Source organism: Candoia aspera, chromosome 6 (assembly GCF_035149785.1).
Source record: "Candoia aspera isolate rCanAsp1 chromosome 6, rCanAsp1.hap2, whole genome shotgun sequence".
NCBI lineage: Eukaryota > Metazoa > Chordata > Lepidosauria > Squamata > Boidae > Candoia > Candoia aspera.
In genome coordinates this window covers 70,317,425-70,339,470 of record NC_086158.1, presented here as the reverse complement: position 1 = coordinate 70,339,470, position 22,046 = coordinate 70,317,425, and the positions used below count along the sequence as shown (strand labels likewise).

Sequence of the window (22,046 nt, the reverse complement as noted above, 5' to 3'; positions counted from 1 at the left end):
CTCTTTATCTAGTGTTAGGACTTATGGGGAAAACAGATCACGTTTTAGGTCATATATATGCAGAAATATCAAAAATTCAAAAGGGTTCACAAACTTTTACACATCACTATATATTTCTAATATATACATATCATTGATGACCTCTACACTCTTGTCTTAATCCCTGTATATCTCTATTGCCACTCTCTACAGAGTTATACTCCTTTCTCTACAGAGTTCAATCTTTTATATTTTTTAGGCAATGTTTTTTATTTCTGTTCTGTCAAAGTCTTTACTTTTTCTTCATCTTTTCTGCTTATTTGTTCCTGGCTCGGCTTCTCCTCTTCCGAATCTTTGCTCCATCTGAGGGAGATGGCTCGAACTTTTATCTCATACCAGTTCTAAGGGAAGGAAATAAATGCCTCTCCCTCCCCAGTTTTCTCAGCTGTTGTCTTCTTTCTAGTTGCCTCTTTCTCATCCGGGCTGCCTGTCTTTTAATTTGCCTCTCTACTTGACTCCTGGGGTTTGGCTCTGTTTATTCAGCCTATTCTTCACAAGGCCTATGGCTACAGAGTTCCCAGGTAGCCATCTTGTCTTCCCTCCAGCCTAACAGTGCTTGATTGGCAGCTGGGTGGTCCTGAAGATGGGGGTGGGCCAAGAAGTGAAGGGAAGGAAGGAGCACAGGTGCTTATAATGTGCTCAGGCAGTCTGTCTTTCCACAGTACCAAAATATATAAATGAGATAGATAGATTTTTAAAAAAAGCCAGTAGTAAAACAGCTGTTCAGATGAATCTTTTAAATTGTTAGCAAAAGAACTATGGCTCACATAAATTCCTAAGATGGAAATTTTACATGTAGGATGAATGACTAAAGCTTGAGTTCAAGCATCTTCCAACAGTAAGCACGCATCTTTTACGGTCAACTCTGGCCATAATGAATAGTAGAGCTTTCCAGCTTCAAACTTCTGTGGACAACTTCTTAGTTTTCTTAAAAAAACAAACAACTTACAATGCTGCGGACATTTTCAAAGCCAATAAGTATTGTCAGTTTATCTTTTATGGAAGTATCATGCAAAAATTAATTGGCTGCATCTGTAGACATTCATTACACTCACTGCTAGGAGGGGAGCAATTTTAGTTTTAGGATGTGGTAGGCAGAAATTCATTACGTCTGTTGCAACTATTGAATTTTTGTCTGGAAAGCCCAATGTTGATCTGAAAGATTAATGCAGAGTGTAGATCAGCCCCATATTAAGTGTTAAAGCACCAGTATGAACAAGGCTACTGTAGAGATTTACTTTCCAGAACTGCCTTTAAAAAAATTCATTATTGCTAAACTACCACTGACGGTGACTGCATACTGAATTGCTTACGTGAAGTGGAAACCTCCTGGTTAGTTGGTAGTTTTGAGATCTTGTTTCATTCCAACCATATTCAATAGAGATGGTAATGCTTGCTAGTTCAAGTTCAAATAATGTATTTGATCAATGATCAGAACCATGGAGAGAACTGAACAACAAAATTACACAACAATAATATAGCATAATGATAAAAGAAAAAAAAATCAATTTAAAACAAAATGTAACATTCTAATGGCATAGCACATAAAATAATTCACTCTGTATATAGTATTTATTCTTCATTTTCCCAAACCTATTTCTGAGATAATTTGTTTGCGTGTTTTAATAGCTGCAACAGAAATTCAGCTACATTATACAGTATGTAGTGTTAAGCTTGTTATCTGATAAAAGGAAAGCAAAATAAAACTATCGGATTGCCCTGGCATAGGTTTCAGCAAGGGGAAGTAATGCTTGCTATATTTGACCTGTTTCCTTCCTTATTCCACAGTTAATACATGTTACTTTGTCTGATGGAAAAAAAATCTTCCTTTTTCTCAAGGAGTGGTCATAACTTTGCATATAATGAGGCTCAGGACAAATTCCAGACTCTAAGGGGACAGGACAGAAAGCTGCAAGGCTGCCATGAATAAAAGCTAGATGAGAGACGCCCCTTAATTGCCCTTTGGAGAGCGTGTTGCCGGAATGGCACTGGGACCACTCACCATTCACAAAGTAGCTGTCCAGATGGACATGGCAACTTTCAAAGCACTAGTTTACCAGAAAGCAAACTTGTGAGATGGCTCCTTGCCACCCGCATCGTGCCACAGGATATTAATGATCAACTGCTAATTTACCTTGTGGAGCTTTTTCCCCCCACCAGGTTTGTATGTTTACCTGCAAGAAACTGAGCTGCAAAGAAGATCTATGGGGCCTATATAGAGTCCAAGGGCATTCCTGGAAATAATAGCATAGAGGCTGGTCTTTGTTCTATGCTTGTTCCTTTTTAATTTTGTTTAAGAACTAAGATAATATTTTAACATATCAAAAAAATAGAGCAAAGCAGGGCCTGGAAAGCATTGAGGGAGGGATCTATGGTGCAAGGGTCTATGGTTTCCTCCCAGAGCTAGATAAACAAACACTGATTTGGTATAAAGCAGCTTCCTATGAATCATATTTTCCAAAACAGTTAAAGTGATAGCAAGCCAAGTTCAAACAATTAGTGCAAACAATGCTCTTTCTAAAAGTAGTATTGGATTATAAAATAACACACTTAATCTAGAGGTGAATGGAGTAATAATTTGAAGAAGGTATCAAACAGTTTGCATTTCTTTTCTTCTCAAAAATAATCGAAGTTGACATAAGCAAAAGTAATAATCTGGCTTTGATCTGTCTTTCTTGTTACTTACTTAACAAACTTGTCCACGTGAGACATAGATGCTTCATAGTTTTTCCCTCCAAACTCTTGACAGTGTAATGCCATGAAGTGTGGTTTATGTGCATGTACAACCTGCAAAATAAAATCAAGTATGAGTATAGCCACCATCCCAAAATGACATTAGAGGAAGCCTGCTAAAAATCAATGTTCAACTAATCAATGTTCAATAATCACTGTAATGACTCATTTCAGAAAAAAAAAATTATCACTTACATGCTTTTCTGAACACTATGTTAAGGATTTTGAGATTATAAGGTTTCAGAGCTAACATTGTTCCTATAGAGATACCATTTCTGTGAAGCTTTTTAAAAAAAGGAAAGAGAGAGAGAGAGAGAGAGACATGGAAAATAGCCATCAATCCTTGGGTACAGATTTATGGGTAAATAAATCACATCTACTGCTGATTTGCATGATACTGTCTTAGTTAAACATGACACATATGCAAAGCAAATGAGATGAAATCACTCAATGTTTTATGGGATAGTTAACTGGAATACCTGCACTTTACATACCTGGGAAACTAGTATAACTTTTCTTCTCATCTAATCCAAATACTATTAAATTAGGATGGAGAACTTTAAAAAGTGAAGATTCAGCTTTCATACACATAAACCAAACTAAGATGTAAGGTGGTGAAATAGGCAAATAGATGAACAGCTTTTATTCTTATGCATATTATGAAATTGACAATGAACTCTTCCTTGGGGCCACATTAATGTATCTTTTTCCTGTTGCTGAGTCCCAGAAACCTATGCCCGCTGAAGTGATGCTGTCCTAGCAGCTCAGTGTTCTTCTGCCAGACTAATGAGGCTTCCAAGTGATGCTTTACAGCTTGAAGATAGCACAGCAGTGTTCCTTGGATTCCCTGGCTTTGTTTTCCCTCCCACTGAATATCCCTGCTGGTGGTAAAAACAATCACCAATCACTCTCCCTAAAGCGTGGTGAAGTGGGACTGGACAAGGATAGATAGGGGCTTAGATCCCACCTTTTCAGGTTTAAAGCTGTCTGACAGGTTACTGCTGTAAAGTGCCAGTGACCTGTTAATTGGACTCTTTCTGGCATTTTGTGGAAATCTGTGTCTGGGAATAAAACTGACAGTAGAGTCACAAAAATGATGAGGGATGAGGGGCATCAGGCCACACAGACTGAGCTCTGCCTACTGGAGAATCAAATGTGAAGTCACCCTGGGCCCAGTGAGTATGTGGATTGTGGATTGTGTGCGTAGAGCCAGTCCATTCCCAGGATTATTGGAAAATATCATGGGGAGGCTAAATATTATTTATTTGTCAATTAACCACATTTATAGATAGTGGCAATCCCTAAGGGCTCTCAGGGGTTTAAAAGATAAAATATATAATGTAGAGTACACAATTAAAAATACACAAATAAAAGGTCCACAACCCAATTAAGAAACACAGAATAGAATTAACAAAGCCAAACATTAACCGCAGTGCAGCTAAGATGGAATTGCATCCCAAATACCCTCTGGAATAGCTTTGTTGTAAGTTGCTTTCAGAAGGTTGTCAGCATGGGAGCCAACTGGACGTCTACTGAGAAGCTGTCCAAAGGGTTGGTGCTGCCACCAAAAAGAGGGCCACCAGGTCTCCCTCACCCTGCTAAAGAGTAGATTGTACTGGCTGGCCCAATTCCAATGGGAGAATGTCATCCTGCAGAAAACTTGGTGTCAAGCCATGTCAGGGTTTATAGCACTAGTATTTTAAATTGCACCTGGAAGGCCACTAGTTGTAGGCCTGCAACATTCGTGTAATGTGCTCCCACCTTTTAACATCAGTTAATACATACATTGCTGCATTCTGAACCAACTGCAGCATCTGAGTGGTAGTTAAAGACAGTCCATGTAGAACATGTTGCAGCAGGCCAAAGAAGTGGCAACAACAGCATGGATCACTGTAACAAGGTCGTCCTAGCCCATGTAGGTACACCAGCAAAGCTGCCCCCCCCCAGCTGCAGCCTCCACCTGCTGTTCTAATAAACTTGTTTTAAATATTTTATTTTTAAATCTACTGTAGATGTGCTAATGCTGTATTTGTTTGAATCCTGTACCATGGATGTTTTATTGTTTTGCTGTAAACGAGCATGAATGTGGAACTCAGTGATAAAGAGGTTAAATAACAAAATAAACTAATACGTTATAACAAGGTTTATAAAAAGGCAATTCTCCTTATGTATATTTAAAATAATTCAATAAATGGCCAAAATAAAACAGGTATAGATATAAGCAGTCAAACAGATTGTGTACACACACACACAAATGCACACATACTGTTTGATCTTACAAGTTACTCCAGAAACTACTTGAGGTGCACAAAAGGTTAAGAATTAAGTCAAAGTAGGAGTTCAGAGTAAGATGGAGACAGAGAGGCAAGCAAATAGAACGCTAAGTGTGTTCACTCCAAATATAAATTTAAAAGAAAACTAGGAAATATACAAGGCAAAATTATATAGCTGAGAACATCTTGGCTCTTCTACTACCACCTGAAGAGGGAAAAGAAAGAGTAAGATTACTGGTTCTGGCCACATAAAATTATCTGTCACAATGAAGAATGAAGTGGGACAAAATGGAATTCTTCCCATTTTGAAAGCCAAAATAGCAGAGCCACAAACTGGATCAGCCTTTAATTTACTATAAAAAGCCTTGCAACTGCTAACCACATGAGTGATGTTGCATCTCATTTGGCCCAGTATGTAATACTGGAAAGGGTGGAGCTTTAACAGTAGTTCTAGAAAACAGAAGTATCACAGTATTTATGCCCCAGTCACCTCACAACTGGATTACTGTGATGTGCTCTGCATGGGGCTTCCTTGAAGTTCATCTGGAAACTACAGCTGGTCCAGAATGCAGCAGCGCAGGCAGTGATGGGGGCACCACATTATGCATGTGTGGCTCTGATGCTTCATGACCTCAGCTGGTTCCCAGTTGGCTTCTGGTGCAATTCAAGGTGCTGGCTATTACCTTTAAAGCCCATCATGGCATAGGGCCCAGCTATCTGATCACTTATCATCTGTTGTCTCTGCGCATCCAGTTCAGTCCAGCAGAGTGGGTGCAGTACAGGTCCCATCAATTAAAGAATGTCATCTTGCAGACCCAGGAAGCACACCTACTCTGTTGCAATTCCAGCCCTCTGGAATGATCCCCCCCCCATAAATGTGTTTCGTTCAGGAAATGCTGAAGACCTGGTTGTCCTCCCATGCCTTGGGGACAGGGCGACTATGGAGACTCCTTGTTTTGCTTTGTTTTATTTTGATCTGACTTGTTTTGGACTTTTTGGACTTTGCTGTTCTGTTTGGCTGCATTTCTTGGACTTCAGCTGTAAGCCACCCAGAGTCGTTCAGGAGTTGGGTGGTCTATAACATAAATTAGATAACTTAAACAGGTGAGCGTTAGGTTCAGATTTGACTTTTTCCCTCTGTGGTTATGTATTATCCTCAATTCTTCCACAATAACATGTCACCTGAATGAACTTTTAAAATTCCCTTTGTTTTGTTCTCTGTCAAGAATAAAATGGTGAATCCTCTGCATTTCAGTATATACTGCAAAACATTTTATAAACAAAAATATCCAAAGAAACCAACATTCTAAGCACAAGCATCTACGGGCTACCTCTCAATTATATGGAAAGTTCCTTATAGGACTTTTTCTGGCAAATCGTATGACCAAGAAATAAACTATAATTAAATTTACATTTGGAGAAAATTAAAAGACCAGTTATTTAAAAAAGATTTATAATGTGAACTGCTTTTGAAATATAGAATGTTCTTATATGCCATTTTGCATTTTTCACTCTTCTACAAGCACAGATCTGCTCCTTCTTCTGCCAAGAGATAATGAGAAATGAAAGCACTACATCCAGTCTTCTGCAAACTAATAAAAGTGCTGGCCACTAAAATCAGCTTGGTTGCATACCCTAAGTTATAAATGGAAGGCATAAACTACTGGTTGCAGCAATAGACATGTTTCAATTTATATCAGAATGAACATTTTGGTTTCTATCTATTGTTCAAGTATTTTTATAACATATGAGAATAGGCCTGTGTTGATCATTCTCTGGATTGGCTCCATGGAACTATGGAGTAGAGCAGCTGCTTTAAGGCTTGGTGCAGCTGTTTCCTGGGCCTTCTAGGCATGCCCGTTGTGCTTGTGTCTTTGTATGTCCAGAAGACACTCTGCCAGGATAGGTGACAAAATGAAGCCTATATAAGAACAAATCATCTCAGCTAACTCAACTGCTTCTCAGCCTAACAAGGATACCGCAAGGATAAACTACAGGAAAATAAGCTCTCCCATTCACCTTGAGCTGTTTGCAGGATGAATGGTGTAAAAGAGTAATACATAATGCAATAAATAAGGCAAATACTGCAATAAATAAATTAAATAATGGCATGAGTTGACTAGGAATAAACCTCTTCCACTAAATTAAAATTAGAAGTTTAAAACTAACATTTAGATCCAAGAACACAGCATCAATACTGTATAAGGCTTGAGTATGTGTATGGAGAGAGGAACAGTATGGTATGAGACTGCTACAACATGTCCATTGGCTCAACAAGTTTGAAACTTCCATCAGGGCACTTTTGCCACAAGCTTAAGAATGAAGGCAGGGTTACCCCTATCTTGGTTGGAATTCATTTGATACTGTTAATTCACTTCCAAGCTTTCTAGAAGAGCATCTACTTAAATCTTGTTATTACTGGCAATAGGAAGGGAACCGTTGGATAAACATATTAAACTGTATTCTGAAAATGTACCCTTTGCTTTTTCTGGTCAGAATTTGGGTTGGTATGGGAATAATCCCATTTGTAACAACTCAAGCAGAAGGATTAAAACAGTAAATTTTAATCCAAGAAATAAAGACGAAAGGAAATCCATTTTTTCCAATAATATGTCCCAAAAATCAATTGTGTGCCATATCAAAAGCTTTTTCAACATCCAACAAATCCATAACTGCTGATTCTAGCATATCAGATTAAATTGGTAGACTATGTACCATCATCTAATGTATCAGAAGCTTGGCGTCTTTTCATAAAATCAGACTGTGAGGATGTACTGATGATGACGATAACTATTTCAACATGCATACTGAAGTTGCAATCAAAATGTTTGCATCCATTTTTAATATCAATATCAGATGATAACTCACACCATTTGTAGAGTCCTTACCCGGTTTCAAAATAACATATTATTACATTGATCCCAAATCAATCCAAGGCAGAATGAAAGCTTCTTAACTGAAGGATATGGACCATAATCTGTCACAATGGTGCAGAGTGGGTTGGTGGATAGAGGCTTTTCAACTTCCCAGCCTAGAGCTGAGAGAGACTGAGCAGCCCAACGTCACCCAGTTGGCTTCCATGTCTAAGGAAAGATAGCACCTTAACCACTATCCACGCTGGTTCAATTATTAGGTGGGTCTCATAAAATGAGAAGAAAAGGGTCCTTTTTTCAAAAGATTAATTATATAACTCAAACAATATAGGTGCCAAGTTTTCTTCATATTTTCATAATATTCTACAGGAACTCTGAGCCTTTCTGAATTTCATAAATTCAATTGAGTCAAGTATTTCCTGCAGTGTTAAAGGTGTGACTTAACCCTCTGAATGAGCTTGAGAAATCCTTGGAAGAATGTATTTTTTTTAAAAATCATTCTGTACAACAGATATCTCCTCAATTGAACTATAGGGAAATCTGTGCGCCTTACAAAACGTAATACTAAAGTAAAACAACTAAAAACAAAAACAAAATGAAACAAGACATACCAGGCTAAAAACAATCATTATAACAAACCACAACAGCCACCTGCCCCCCCTCAACACATTAACTCCAGACCTGGGACCAAAGCCAGGTTTTAAGGGCTTTTTGGAAACCCCAGAGAGACGATGCTGTCTGTATCTTGGGGGGGGGGGGGAGGATGCTGTTCCAGATGGTGGGACCCACAACAGCATTGGTTCCCTAATTTGGTTCTCTACCAGATTATCTATGGATCAAGATAATAAATAATACAAACAAGAACATGTACCATGAAGAATTGGAAAAAAATATTATTCCTACATTATATTTAATTGTCTCCATATGTTGCCCAAATAAAATCCTTGGTATAAGCATTAAGAATGTTTCAGCTCTGTGACTGATTTTTCTTAGAAATTTGTTGCAATTAAGTCCCATACTAGATTAAAATCCTCTGTCATCATTATATAGTCTACCTGTAAACAGAAAGTTTAGCAAAATCTCCATATAAAATATCTGATTTATCTTTGGTCAATAAAAATCAATTAGAGCCATCTGACTGTCAGTGTTCAACTAAAATTATATAATGCTTTTCAAGATCTAAAATGTATTGTTCAATTATAGAATTAATGTAGTATCTTAATTAATGTAGTAACTCCTATATCCAATTTCGAGTTGCCACAAATACAAATCTTGGCAATCCAAATTCTTTGCGTGCAAATATTTTTCATCAAAAACAATAGAGGTTTCTTGCAGAAAAACTACTTCAAGTGTCAGTGTACTCATCTTATAAAAAATCTGCCTCCTCTTGGATACACATCTCAGCCCTCTAACATTCCATGATGCAAAAACCAACCAAACAGAAAAACTAAACTACTATAATTTTGTATAGGGAAGGCCCAACACGATCCTAGGTTAAGGCCAAACAAAATGAAAAATTATGTCAAAGAAATTGAAACTAATTCTTATGTATCACAAAATAAAAATAATAAAAAAGATAAATAAAGTAAAAATAAAAGTAAAGCTAAAGTTAAAACTAAAAAAAAACACTGACTACAGGAAAATCCATAGTTATGAAAAAGAAAAATTATTCAAGGAAAAAATGTCTAACGAAAAGAAAAATCAACGCTTAAAAGAAAAAAGGTGAAAAGGAAAAAGAAAAACAGAAAGAAAAAAAGTGTGAAAACCCCTACTTCTGAAAGGACTCCTTTGAGACATACCTAGACTGCAGACTTACTTTCTCTATCCCGCCAAGCGGAAAATGTTTCCAACTTCAAAATTAAATTTAAAAGACATGATCTACTATAAACCTAGATATAAAAGAAAAAAAATGACATTTACATGATGACTGTGAGGATTGCTTTTGTATTCCAACATCAGGACATGTTTATTATTTTCATATATGTAACTGGTAGCAGCTGGGACGCGGTGGCGCTGCGGGTTAAACCGCTGAGCTGTCGATCGGAAGGTCGGCGGTTCGAAACCGCGCGGCGGGGTGGGCTCCCGTTGCTCGTCCCAGCTCCTGCTCACCTAGCAGTTCGAAAACATGCAAATGTGAGTAGATCAATAGGTACCACTTCGGCGGGAAGGTAACGGCGTTCCGTGTTGTCATGCTGGCCACATGACCCGGAAGTGTCCTATGGACAACGCCGGCTCCAAGGCTTAGAAATGGAGATGAGCACCGCCCCCTAGAGTCGGACATGACTGGACTTTACGTCAAGGGAAACCTTTACCTTTACCTAACTGGTAGCATGATAATTTCTCATTCCATCACCCAAAAAATTGCAGGGTAGAGAAAAAAAGTCTTTATCCCTGTCTCATGACTAAACATGATTTAATTATCATGCTTTTTACTATCTTGGAAAGCAGATCCAGAAAGAACATTATTTTTTTTCCAGCATATTCCAGAGAGGTTGCTTGTCTGTAGAGCTGCAAGATATTGTTACATGTAGACCTTCAAAGAAACTCTACCACTGCTGGATTCAGTCTACAGTAAGATTGCAACCTTAATGGAACATGATGTGCTGCATTCATTTCAACCTTTTTCAAATTAAATAACTCCCTAAAACGCTTATCCTTAAGAGCCACTAGAGGCTGCTCATCCTTTATGCATGGAAAGTTCAAAACTAACTTTTTTTCCCCTGCAGATCTTATCTTGAATCTTTGCCAGCTCCTCCTGACATACTGGCAGCCTCTTTAAGATTATTAAGTCTTTTGTTTCTAGAATTTTGATTATTTTCTCAGAAGATATATACATTATTTTCCTAAAAGTCTTTAGTTTTCTTTTACAAAGAATTCAACTTTATCAACTTTTAAGACATATTTTTGTGAACCTTCTACTTATGGAATGTAAATTTTTGGAACAAAAATTAGTCTTGATTCCATATTGCAATCAAGAATTAATATTGCACTCTGCACATCTCTAATCTTATATACAATTAGGCTAACAACTGAACCAACTGTCTGTGCTATTGGAGCTGGGCTCCTGGAAACAGAAATAGGGATCTTTTACAGCAGCTGTCAGGGCAGCCACGCTCTAAATAAAACACAGACTCACTTAGAGGGTCTAAGGATTTCTGGCTTTATTAGAACGGAGTGCGTGCAAAGAAAAAGACGGGAATCCTTATGTGTTGACAGGGTGCCCTGTTTATACTTTGTTGGTGGACGTTGTGCTTCTCCACCCTCGAGCCAGGACCGGATGGGTGCTTGGGACTGTGATGCATCAGCTGATGGGCGATTCCAGCGATCTCCTTTGTCTCCCTGCCTTCGTCCGGACCAGGTGCGTGCCCTGGGGAAATGGGATGGCGTTCCCCCGATCCTCTGATGGGTGTTGAGTCCGGTCCGAGGGGCGCTCCCCTTGTGTTGGAGATTCCTCTATGGATATGGGTGCTTGAGGGATAAGTGAGTGCATCCCCTGGAGAAATGGGAAGGCGTTCCCCCTATCTCTTGATGGGTGCCCATTCTGGTCTAGGGGCTTTTCTATTATGTTTGTGATCCCCTTCTGGATATGGGTGCTTGGGGGATATGTGAGTGATTAAGGGATTACGCTTATCCCTTCCTCTTACCTAATGTGCATGTTCCCCGTTGTGATGCACAAATGCCTTGCAACGGGGAACATGACAGCAGCTGGTATGGATTTTTCTATTTCCAACTGAGATGGTGCCATTCTACGAGGTGGTGATGGGGGGAGTGGGGGGGAAGTAGGGAAATAAACAGTCCAATTACAGTTTTCAACAACTCAAGGAGGGAGAGATAACCAAACTGCAGCTCACCACTTCTCCATCTTGGCTATAACTCCTAAGTTCAAAACCTTTTTATTAAAGTATTTCGCATTATATTTAACATAAAAAGGGACTGTTCACAAAGTAGCATTAGTTAGATGCCATCAAATAGGATTTAATTCACAATGACTGCAAAGAGAAAGGCTCACCATCTCAACCTGTTTCCAGTAATAACATCTTCCGAGGACATTACAGTAATCTCTTTGATTCCACTTTACCCACTGTCTTCCCCTTCTTCTATTTCCCTTAACCTTGCCAAGCATAATAATTTCTTTGACTACATCACCCACTGGCATCATATGCCTGAAGTGAGTTGAGTATTTCCTCAAGGGTGAAGTCAGCCTTTATGCAGTTCATGACTGAATGACTTTTTTCTTGCATTCTTTGCTATTCTTAGTAAATACATCCAACTCCATAACATTTATCTTTTTTTTCCCCTTGATCTTTCTCAGTATCCAACTTTCACACTGCTATACTTATTCTGAATTTTGTTGTCATGAAAACATTTGTCACATTCTTATCTACATCTGTCACTTCATTCCTTCCTAGATTTAATCTCTTTACTTCTTCAGGCCACTGTCCAGCTTTAGCTATTCTTGAGCCCCCCCAAAACCAAAGGTAAAGGTAAAGGTTTCCCTTGACGTAAAGTCCAGTCGTGTCCGACTCTAGGGGCGGTGCTCATCTCCGTTTCAAAGCCTTGGAGCCGGCGTTGTCCATAGGACACTTCCGGGTCATGTGGCCAGCATGACTCACGGAACGCCGTTACCTTCCCGCCGAAGCGGTACCAATTAATCTACTCACATTTGCATGTTTTCGAACTGCTTGGTGTGCAGAAGCTGGGACGAGCAACGGGAGCTCACCCCGCCGCGCGGTTTCGAACCGCCGACCTTCCGATCGACAGCTCAGCGGTTATCACTTTTTTGCCATCAATTACAAATTCAGTAAATATGCAGGTTAACATTGCCTTCTTAATATTTGTTTAACATTACCTGGATTTTTCATTTTCTATTTTACTCCTATAATGAACTTTTCTAAGTCTTCTTTAGCTAAATAGTCTACATATCTCAAATAGTAAGTATTTCAACTCTGACTTTGATTCCAGCTGTCATCTCTTCCATCCTGCCTTTCTTATAACCTATGTATTGTATATCAGAATAATATCCTTCCTTGTTTCACTTGCTTTCCTACTGTAAACAACTACATTGTTTCTCATATTAAGTTCTTACACTATGTTCTTGTTCATTCTAAAGATTCCCCAGAAGAAGAATCAACTCCTAATATAGGGCACCTTGTCTGGACTCCAAAACTTGGGAGTGGCCACCAGATGGCAGTAAAGAGATGCATAAACATTTTTTTCTCTTACCTTCTTTACTATGCAACTTAAGGTAGCTACCAATCTTACATCCCTCTTCCTTTCTGAAACCTGCATGAATTTCTCTGTCCATAAGAACCTAAATAACACTTTGCTTTTGCAACGAATCAGTCCAATCATAATTTGCATATTCTGTCATCTTTTTTTAGTACAAGGAAATGCACTAATTTTTACAATCTCTAGAACTCACAGTGTTGTTCCATGCTTGTTGACACAGAATTGTTATCACTTTAACTGCCTCTTCTCCTGTACCTTTATACAGTTCAAAGGTATTTAATCAGCACCCAATGCTTTTCCATTTGACAGCTGGTATATCAGCTTTTGCACCTCACTTCCTGGTAGAGTTAGTTGAGGAACATAATCTTAACAACGCTTTCTGCTATTCTGTAATCTAATTTGCAAAGGACACCAGTACAGTCATTCCGTGTTTCTTTAACCATATTTGCCTCTTTCAGCTCTGTTTGACTACTGTTTTGTTTTCCTTTGGGGTACCATATCTGGATTTTAAAAATCTAGATGACTGCTAAAGAATCACATAGTGATCATCTGTATTTTGGCAGCTCACTATAGTATGCCTACCATTCTGACCTTAGCTATTACTTTTGACCTAATTTCTCTGATCATCTTTAAAAAGATCTCTCCATTTCCTTTTCTTGTCATATTCCTGCTTGCCATATTCTTGGTTCAGATATATTGTATTGTCCTTTCTTGCCTGACATTAGAAGTCTGCATTTAATTGTTGTATGTCCATCTTACTGACCAAGGCTTTAATCTTCCATCTTTCCCTGGCTATTGTGAAAGCTTGTTCTGAAACCCATTTAGCTTACCTCCTTCCTCTTTTTCTCTTAGAATTCTTAAATATTATTTCCACTTCAGTTTTCACAGAAGTGGTTTGCCACTGTATTTCTCTGCATTTAATTTTGGAGTTCCTTCTCATTCGTGGGTTGGCTTCTCTCACAGCTGCAGAGCTCCCCCTCCTCTTACTCCCTTGTGCTTTCTCTCCTCTTCTGACCTTACCAATAAGTGTGACCCTCCTAGGAGCACCTGCTGGTGTCAGTATTGGAGTCATCCTCCAGAAAGGACAGAGAAATGGGTTCCACACAATAATCTTTACATAAGGATATGGAAAATGAGTCACAACATGCCTCCTGAAATATTATAATCAGCACCAGGACAGTATTTTCACTAGGCCAACTCAAAAGTCATAAAAAATGTACAAGCTTTAAACTGATCTAATAAGTATACTTGCCTAATACGAATTTTGAAATGTTGTTATGGCCAACCTGGCTGTGTTTATTTTTTTTTCTGAGGCTATTTACTTATTTATTGGAATCATACATCTTTCTGCCAACAAACTAACCTTTATGTAATTAACAATAACACTTTTTCTACCATTAATTGCTCAAGCAAAGAATATCCACAGAAGTTTCCTTAAGCAGAACAAAAGCATTAAACACAGAATACCATAAAACAACATTACAATGTAGCCAGGACCCTAAAAACTATATTCCAATCAAACCTATACATACTGGGCACTACTAATAGCCTAGCTGCATCACCTGGGAGAAAAGCCAGACTTCCAAGGCTTTCCAGGAGGCTAACAGAGTTCAGCTGTCCAGATCTCAGGGGGAATACTGATCCATAGGGCAGGCACTGTGACAAAGAAGGCACACTTCATGGGTAACACTAGATGGCACTGTTTCACAAAAGGGACTTGGAGCATGCCCCCTTGATGGATCTGGTGGGACCAGCAGATAACAATTGGGAACAGGTGGTTCTGCAAATAACCTGGCTCTGTACCATGTAGAACTTTTTAAGTGAGCACCAGCACCTTAAACTGTACTCAGGTGCCTAGTGGGAGATAGGGCAGCGTGCGAAACAGTACAGTTACATAGGGAGGTATGCCCAGAACTGCCCATGCCACTGCATTTTAGAGCAATTGCAGTTTCTGAATGCTTTTTATGGACAGCCTCATGAAGAGTGCATCCCAATAGTCCAATCAGGAAGTGATTAATACCTGAGTGATTGTTATTTCACCTTCCAGAGTCCCTCTGAAAACCAGGGAGCCCTCTGGGATCCCCACACACACACAGTCTACACAGGTGCAATCAGATCCAAGGCCCCTGTCATCCGCTCATCCCAAGCAGCAATTAGGGCCTTGGTTGAACTGTGAAACAGAGCTTCAGGAATAACCTCACGTTCCCTCTGACCAGGTTCATCAGGCACCTTGGGGAGACTGAGCAAGTAAGTCTTTCTTCCCTACAGCGAGGGGCTGGCATGGAGGCCTGCAAGACTAGTGATCCATTCATGACAAGGGACTGATGGTGACATCCCCCAATTCCAGTCGCCACTCCCTAAGACAAATCTAGTGTGTGACTCCCTCAGTGAGTCAGGCCATTAATAACTTTGATCAGGTGCACGGTGGCCATGAACTCCTGAACCACCTCTAATCCTGGGCCCAGGAGGGTAGATTAAAGACACCTAGCACCATAAGTCTGGGGAACGCCACTGCTAACTCAGCCATGGCACCAAGCAGCCTAAGCAGTGAAGCTGGTACAATAGCAGCAAACCCACCTGATCTCTAGGAGGCAATTTCACAAATAGGGTCTCACATCTGGTTATCTGTGGAACAGTGCCTCTGGCAACCACCAGTCTCACAAATAACAAGAGCCAGTCCAGCACTCCTTCCCCAAAGTTTCACACCTAAAACCCAGGTGGGCACATTACAAGAGGGAACACCCCCTCACCTCCCGTGTCCAGCCAGGTTTTGTTAATGAATACCAGGTTGGCCCTCTCATCTACAATTAAATCTTGGATGAGGCAAGCTTTATTACAGACTGATCTTAATTAAGAAGAGAGATACAGTATATAATAAGTGCTTTATAAAAGACATGACATTTTTAATGGAAGGCAACAGTATTAAAATCACTTAAAAAGGACCTATTTCAGAAAGGATCATTGGTTTTCCACATATGAAAATAACAGAGTATGAATCTAAGGGTCTCTAGATTTTTATCTTAATTAGGTGATTCTCAATAATTATTGTTGGATACTGCCGACAGTAGTGGCAATATATGCCACTAACTTGTCCATGCTATTTTCTATTTGTTCTTCCCATTTTATCCATAATTAACAGCTGTTTTAAACTGCAAAATAGTCCCACGACTTGCATCTTGTCTGTTGCAAGGAGTAAAACTAGTATAATACTACCAAGAAAACACAAACAATCATTTTTTCCACAGGGGAAAAATAATAGATAAAGTATCTTTTATCTGCAGAATGTTGGGCTTCTATTCTTACCGAAGCCACTTCCTTTGCAGAGATAACTGCAGTAACCCATTAAAAAAAAGTAAAGAAGGAAATTACTGAGATGAATAAGAAAAGACAGAATGCATCCCTATGTAATAATAACTTTGTTTTCTGTAGTTGTAAATTTAGTTATTTGTCAATCCAGAAAGCCATACCAATCTGACACTTTAGCACATTTTGCATTCAATTATGCAAAATCCATATTGAAAAATGGGATTTGACACATAGCTTCATTATTTCTATATGAAAAATGATAAACAGCATCATTATTTTTATAGATAAAAATAAGCATGAGACTTCTTTGCTGGTAGATACAGGGAATATCGTTTACAAATGAGAATTCTCCCAGCACACAACAGTTGCTGGATACAAGCAGTCTTCGCTTAACTACCATAATTGGGACCGGAATTTCAGTTGCTAAGCAAAGGGGTCATTAAGCGAATCCGACCCAATTTTATGATCTTTTTTGTGGTGGTTGTTAAATGAATCACTGCAGGCATTAAATAACCACATCGTCGTTAGGTGAACCACATGGTTCCCCATTGATTTTGCTTGCCAGAAGCTGGCCAGCAAGGTAGAAAATGATGATCATGTGACCACAGGACACTGCGATGGTCATAAATGCAAACTGGTTGCCAAGCGCCCAAATCTTGATCACATGGCCATGGGGATGCTGCAACGGTCATAAGTGTGAGAAATGGTCATAAGTTATTTTTTCAACACCGTTGCAAGTCCAAACCATCATTAAACGAATGGTTGTTAAGTGAGGACTACCTGTGCAGGGAAGAAGTGCCATCTGGTGTAATGATCTACATTTTTATTGCATCTTTTCCCTCTAATATGGGATTCTAGAAGTGACAGGGAATGGGACAATTGCCTCTTCCATTCAAATAGCTTCCTGTAACCTGTGGTTGAATTCCTATAATTACTCAAAGGTGAGGCACTTTTACCTGTTCTAAATGCAGTACTTCTTGGCTTGCTTCCTCCTGTTGATGACAAAACTGGGGCAGAGAACTGAACTTTGGAGCTGTGACTAACTTCAGATAGGTTCCCTTCCAAGCCAGTTCTGCTATATAGTTTAATGAGACTGCTCACTCCCAAGTAAGCATCAACTGCCATGTAAAGCTGCACAGGGCACAAACCTATCAATGCTTATCCAGAAGGAAATCCCATAGTATTCACACAAGTCTATTCCCTGTTAAATCTGCTTAAGAATCTACAACAGAAAGAGCAGAATTACTGAATGTCAAATTATATCAAATTTCAATGTGTTTAGCTAATACATCTTCATTGTGCTCTTCTTTTTTTGGGTAGACTGTCTTGAGTCTCAGGAGTACATAGTATATTACATTTTGTGTAATACATAAATAAATAAATGAGATTTCCTGCTATTATATACATATTTAATGTGATTTGTAATTAACTCAATTCTTGAATAAAATTTTAGATACTCAAAGTACCCATAACCGTATATTTGGCTTTCAATTTTGGCCGGAATCTTATCTGTGAAATGTCCTTAAATTTATGATTATTTGCAAAAGTCACAGAATGTCATACCACCATTTATATTCCCTAATTTCTCAAAAACAGTTTGAAGATGATCCATGATAGTCCTCAAAACTTTTGACCTCAAAATTCTATTTTTTCTTTCCAATTTTATTGTTTTATATCAAGATTACAAATATACAAAAAATAAGCAATGAAAAACAGAAAAATGCTCAAGATAATTAATAAATGACACAACCCCCTAAACAGAACTAAGAAATAAAAGAAAAAGAATAAAACACAAGAATAAAAAAGTTACCGATGCAAAACATCTAAAAATCACTGTTTTACACAAAATAGTATATTGTTATCAAACAGAAAAGAATTTAAAAATTCCCTAAAATACTACTCTGTTTTAAAATATCATAAAATCTATTCCAAAGAAGAACATATTGCTTCATTTTCTGATGAGTTGAAAATATTGCCTTTTCTAAAATGGATGTTACACATTTCCAAAAGCAGCTCCTTAATAGCTGGAATAACAAGACTTTTCCAATTTCTCAGAATAAAATTCTTTTAGCAACCCCCCATAGTTCCTCAAAGGTAGATTCCAAAGTTTTGGGGTATAAATCAGTATCACATTCACATATTTAACATTTAGGGATTTCCGCATAAATCTACTTATGTATACAGAAATCATTTCCCCCCCAAAAAATGCCAAACAGTTGACAACACCAGATCATATAGTTCAGTGATTCCTCAATTTTTCTTCCATCTTCATCAAAGGAAATGACATCCATCCTTTCAAATACATTCTTTGGGGACTCCAGTAGACATAAAATACAATCGATTTTAGTTTCAAACCCATCGATTCCACTTTAACATTTTTAAGGAACACTGAAGTGGCATTACTGGTGATTCTAATTTTATATTAAATTCTAAATTCTAACAACAAATAAATTCAATCACTGCTTTACTGAGCTTCTGCAGATCCTGTAGTAACAAAAATATCCTTGGCTCAAACCTACTCCATGCAAATGAGAAAGAAAATCAACTGTTTGTACACACATGCGCGTGAGCGCACACACACACCACACACACTCACTCAGATCATCTGCAAAAAAACCTTAGTGCTTTCTATGAGTAAGAACTGAAAAGGCATCAAGCCACCTTCATCCTGAAAGAGCAGAAGTCCAAAATCTGGGAAGCATAGTGAAGTTTTTGCAAACAGGGAATCAAGCTGCCCATGAATCTTACAGAGCTCCAGCAGGATCAGGATAATGATGATTAATTTTAACTGATATTTCAAATAAACCATAGCTAAACAGATATTTATCAGCTTATTTCTTGAACACAGCTGATGCCATGGGATCAGAGAGGTCCTGAAACTCTTAAAACAACAGGATCCTCAAGAAGATTCCTTTGCTCCTGTGCTTTCTATCTAGATCACAAAAGAGGGAGACTGAGGGTAGCATTAATGACATTGTAAACCAGCTGCCTAATGTTAGTTTACAATGCCATTAATGTTCTGACAAGAAATCCGCATCACAGTTTCTCTCTCCTTTTTTCTCCTCTTAGCATTCTCTCTGTTGTTTCTCTACCCACCATTTTCCTTTTCTTTCTCTCTTTCCTTTAACTATTAAACAGCCAGCTTTTGGGGTTCATAATTCCTGCATTGAGCAGGATTGGATTTGATGATCTAAACCAGGGGGTTTCAATCTTTTTTTGCAGCAGTGCCCCTTGTAGAGGGCATAGAGTATGACCTTGAAGGACAGAGGGAATTGCTACTACCAAGGCAATGATCAGACAAGCGTGGCTTAAGCCCATCCCAAGAAACTAACATGAGAAAATGCTTCAGACAAGTCCCTCCCTAGTTCAAATGAAGATAAAGCAAGGGAGGGGGAAGCCCATTCAGACTTGCCAGATTGTTACTATAACTATTCTAATGGAAGTAGTTTTAGAGCTATATGGCATTGGTTTCTTAGTCTGGTCCATCCTATAGGGCTGACAGCTTTCTCGTGAAATGGGTTTTTGACTGCTTCCTTCAAAAACTTTTAACACTCTGCACGCTTTCTAATGGAATCTTAGAATCATGTCTCATGGTGCAATACTGTATCCATAAAATAGAAAATACATTTCAAGCATTTTTAATACTTATGGCCCTTTCTTTCAGCACATGCATTATCTACATTATCAGAGAAAAATGTCAATCATTTTTTATACCTATGACAGTTGTTTTTAAAGTTTAACTTATGTGTTAGGCATATTAAAATTAACTTGTAAAATACAGGTTTGAAGATATAAAGTAATTATAAATAATTTAATTGACTAAAATAAATAACCTCCCATAGACAAAAACCCACCAGCAGACAAATAAAAGATGGTTATCCAAATCCTGTCACTTTATGGTTAACATAATTAGTATAAGAACTCACTACTTCAGTAATCACCATAAACTTAATCATATGCTTTACAAGTTCTGGTTTATATAACAAGTACATTCCTGTTTACAGCTGCCCAGAAGCAAACTAGAAACTCTGGAAAAATACCGTATATATTCATAGATAAGCCCATCTGTAGATAAGCTGGCCCTCAAATTTTTAACCAAAATATCATGAAAAATGCACCACACACAGATAAGCCAATTGTGAAAATTAAAACATACCAAAATTTCAAGGGTTGGCTTATCCACGGGTGGCACATTTTGTATGGTATTTTGTTTAACAAATTGAGGGTCGGCTTATCTGCGGATGGGCTTATCCAAAGTATTCATGGTTTGCTTGTATAACGTATCACCAAATATGATCATATGCTCCAACTTCCCCTACAGCCCCTTAGTTTTTATTGCCCTCTTGGATTTCACATTCACCTCCCAGGACATGGTGCTACTTCCATTAGGCACTAGCTTAAGCGGCTTCTTCCAATTTTTGGATTCTCAGGAAGAATTTGTGCATCTCTACCCACACTACCAGATCTAGTACAAGAGACATACTTTGGGTCCTGTCAACTACAGAACGTCATCATGCAGGACCCAGGAAGCACGCCTTCCCCCTGAAGTCAGATTGGCCCTGATCTTGCTGACCTTTCATCTGAGCAAATCTGGCTCTTTGCTCAGACATGGGGGTCAGTAAGTTTGCGACACCCGCTTGCACTGGCATTATTATGAGTTTTATTCTCAGCTTCCCTTTTTCCCCCCTTGGTTTTTAAGTTATTGACATGGTTTTATTTTTAAACCTTGTTCACCACCCAGAGTCACTGTGATGAGAAGGGCAGCTATAGAAATAAAAATTAAAAACAAATCTGGAGCAAAGCTGCAGTTGTACCCAAGACCACGTTATTTTTCCAGAGCCTTCTAAGGTAAAGAAGGGGAGGGAATTCAAAAACTGTTTTTATTTTTAATTTTTTCTTAAGTGGGAAGTCTGAGCAGAAGGGCCCCTGATCTGACAGCTCCTTCTGAAATTATGGTACATATTTTCAAAGAATGTCTTCCTTTAAGGAGTCTGCTTCCGTTTTTCCAGTCTCTTCATGCAAGTGTAAGTATAAATGGACTAGAAATACTTGACTACTAAAGGGTTGATATTATACTGTCCTGTAAAAGAAGCTGATTCCCCCCTTCTTTGAGAGGAAAACTAATTGGAGACTTCAGATGGAAAATTCATAAGAGGATTAAACCAGGTGACTGCTATAGCTTTGGAACGGTACCTAACTAGGTATGTCTGGTTTGTTTCCTATAAAGTCAGTGTTGTACTGCAGAAGCAAACAAGTAATTTGATTGGGAAAAGTGCTGTGTTTATGGGGTTTCTTTCCATCTCTGGAAGGAAGGATCTTCTGTTTCTCTTCTTACATCTTTCTTAATGGACTAACAGGGGAAGGGTTCTATGTTGTGGGAACACCAAAAGGGAGTCAAGTAAGTGACTCGGTTAACTAATTCCCGGGGAGCTAGATTTAGTCTTCCAGAGATCCTAGGATTAAATTAATTCCACCTAATGACCTGAGTGATGAAAGCAGTCCTGTAGAAGAAGACAGAGGTCTCTGTGATATTGGTGAATGCTTCTTCAGTGGAGGAAGAGGATTGCCTTTAAAGAGATAATGATGCACCACT

The 22,046-nt window shown here is 38.6% G+C and overlaps 1 protein-coding gene across 2 annotated transcripts in view; it reads right to left on the bottom strand.

Annotated features, from left to right (window-relative positions):
- INPP5A (inositol polyphosphate-5-phosphatase A) overlaps positions 1-22,046 on the bottom strand; it is a 299,141-nt gene that overhangs the window by 204,692 nt on the left and 72,403 nt on the right. For both annotated transcript variants that reach the window (XM_063307365.1, XM_063307366.1), the window contains exon 3: positions 2,726-2,826. In XM_063307365.1, the coding sequence (XP_063163435.1) occupies positions 2,726-2,826 (101 nt within the window). The remainder of the gene's footprint in view (positions 1-2,725; positions 2,827-22,046) is intronic.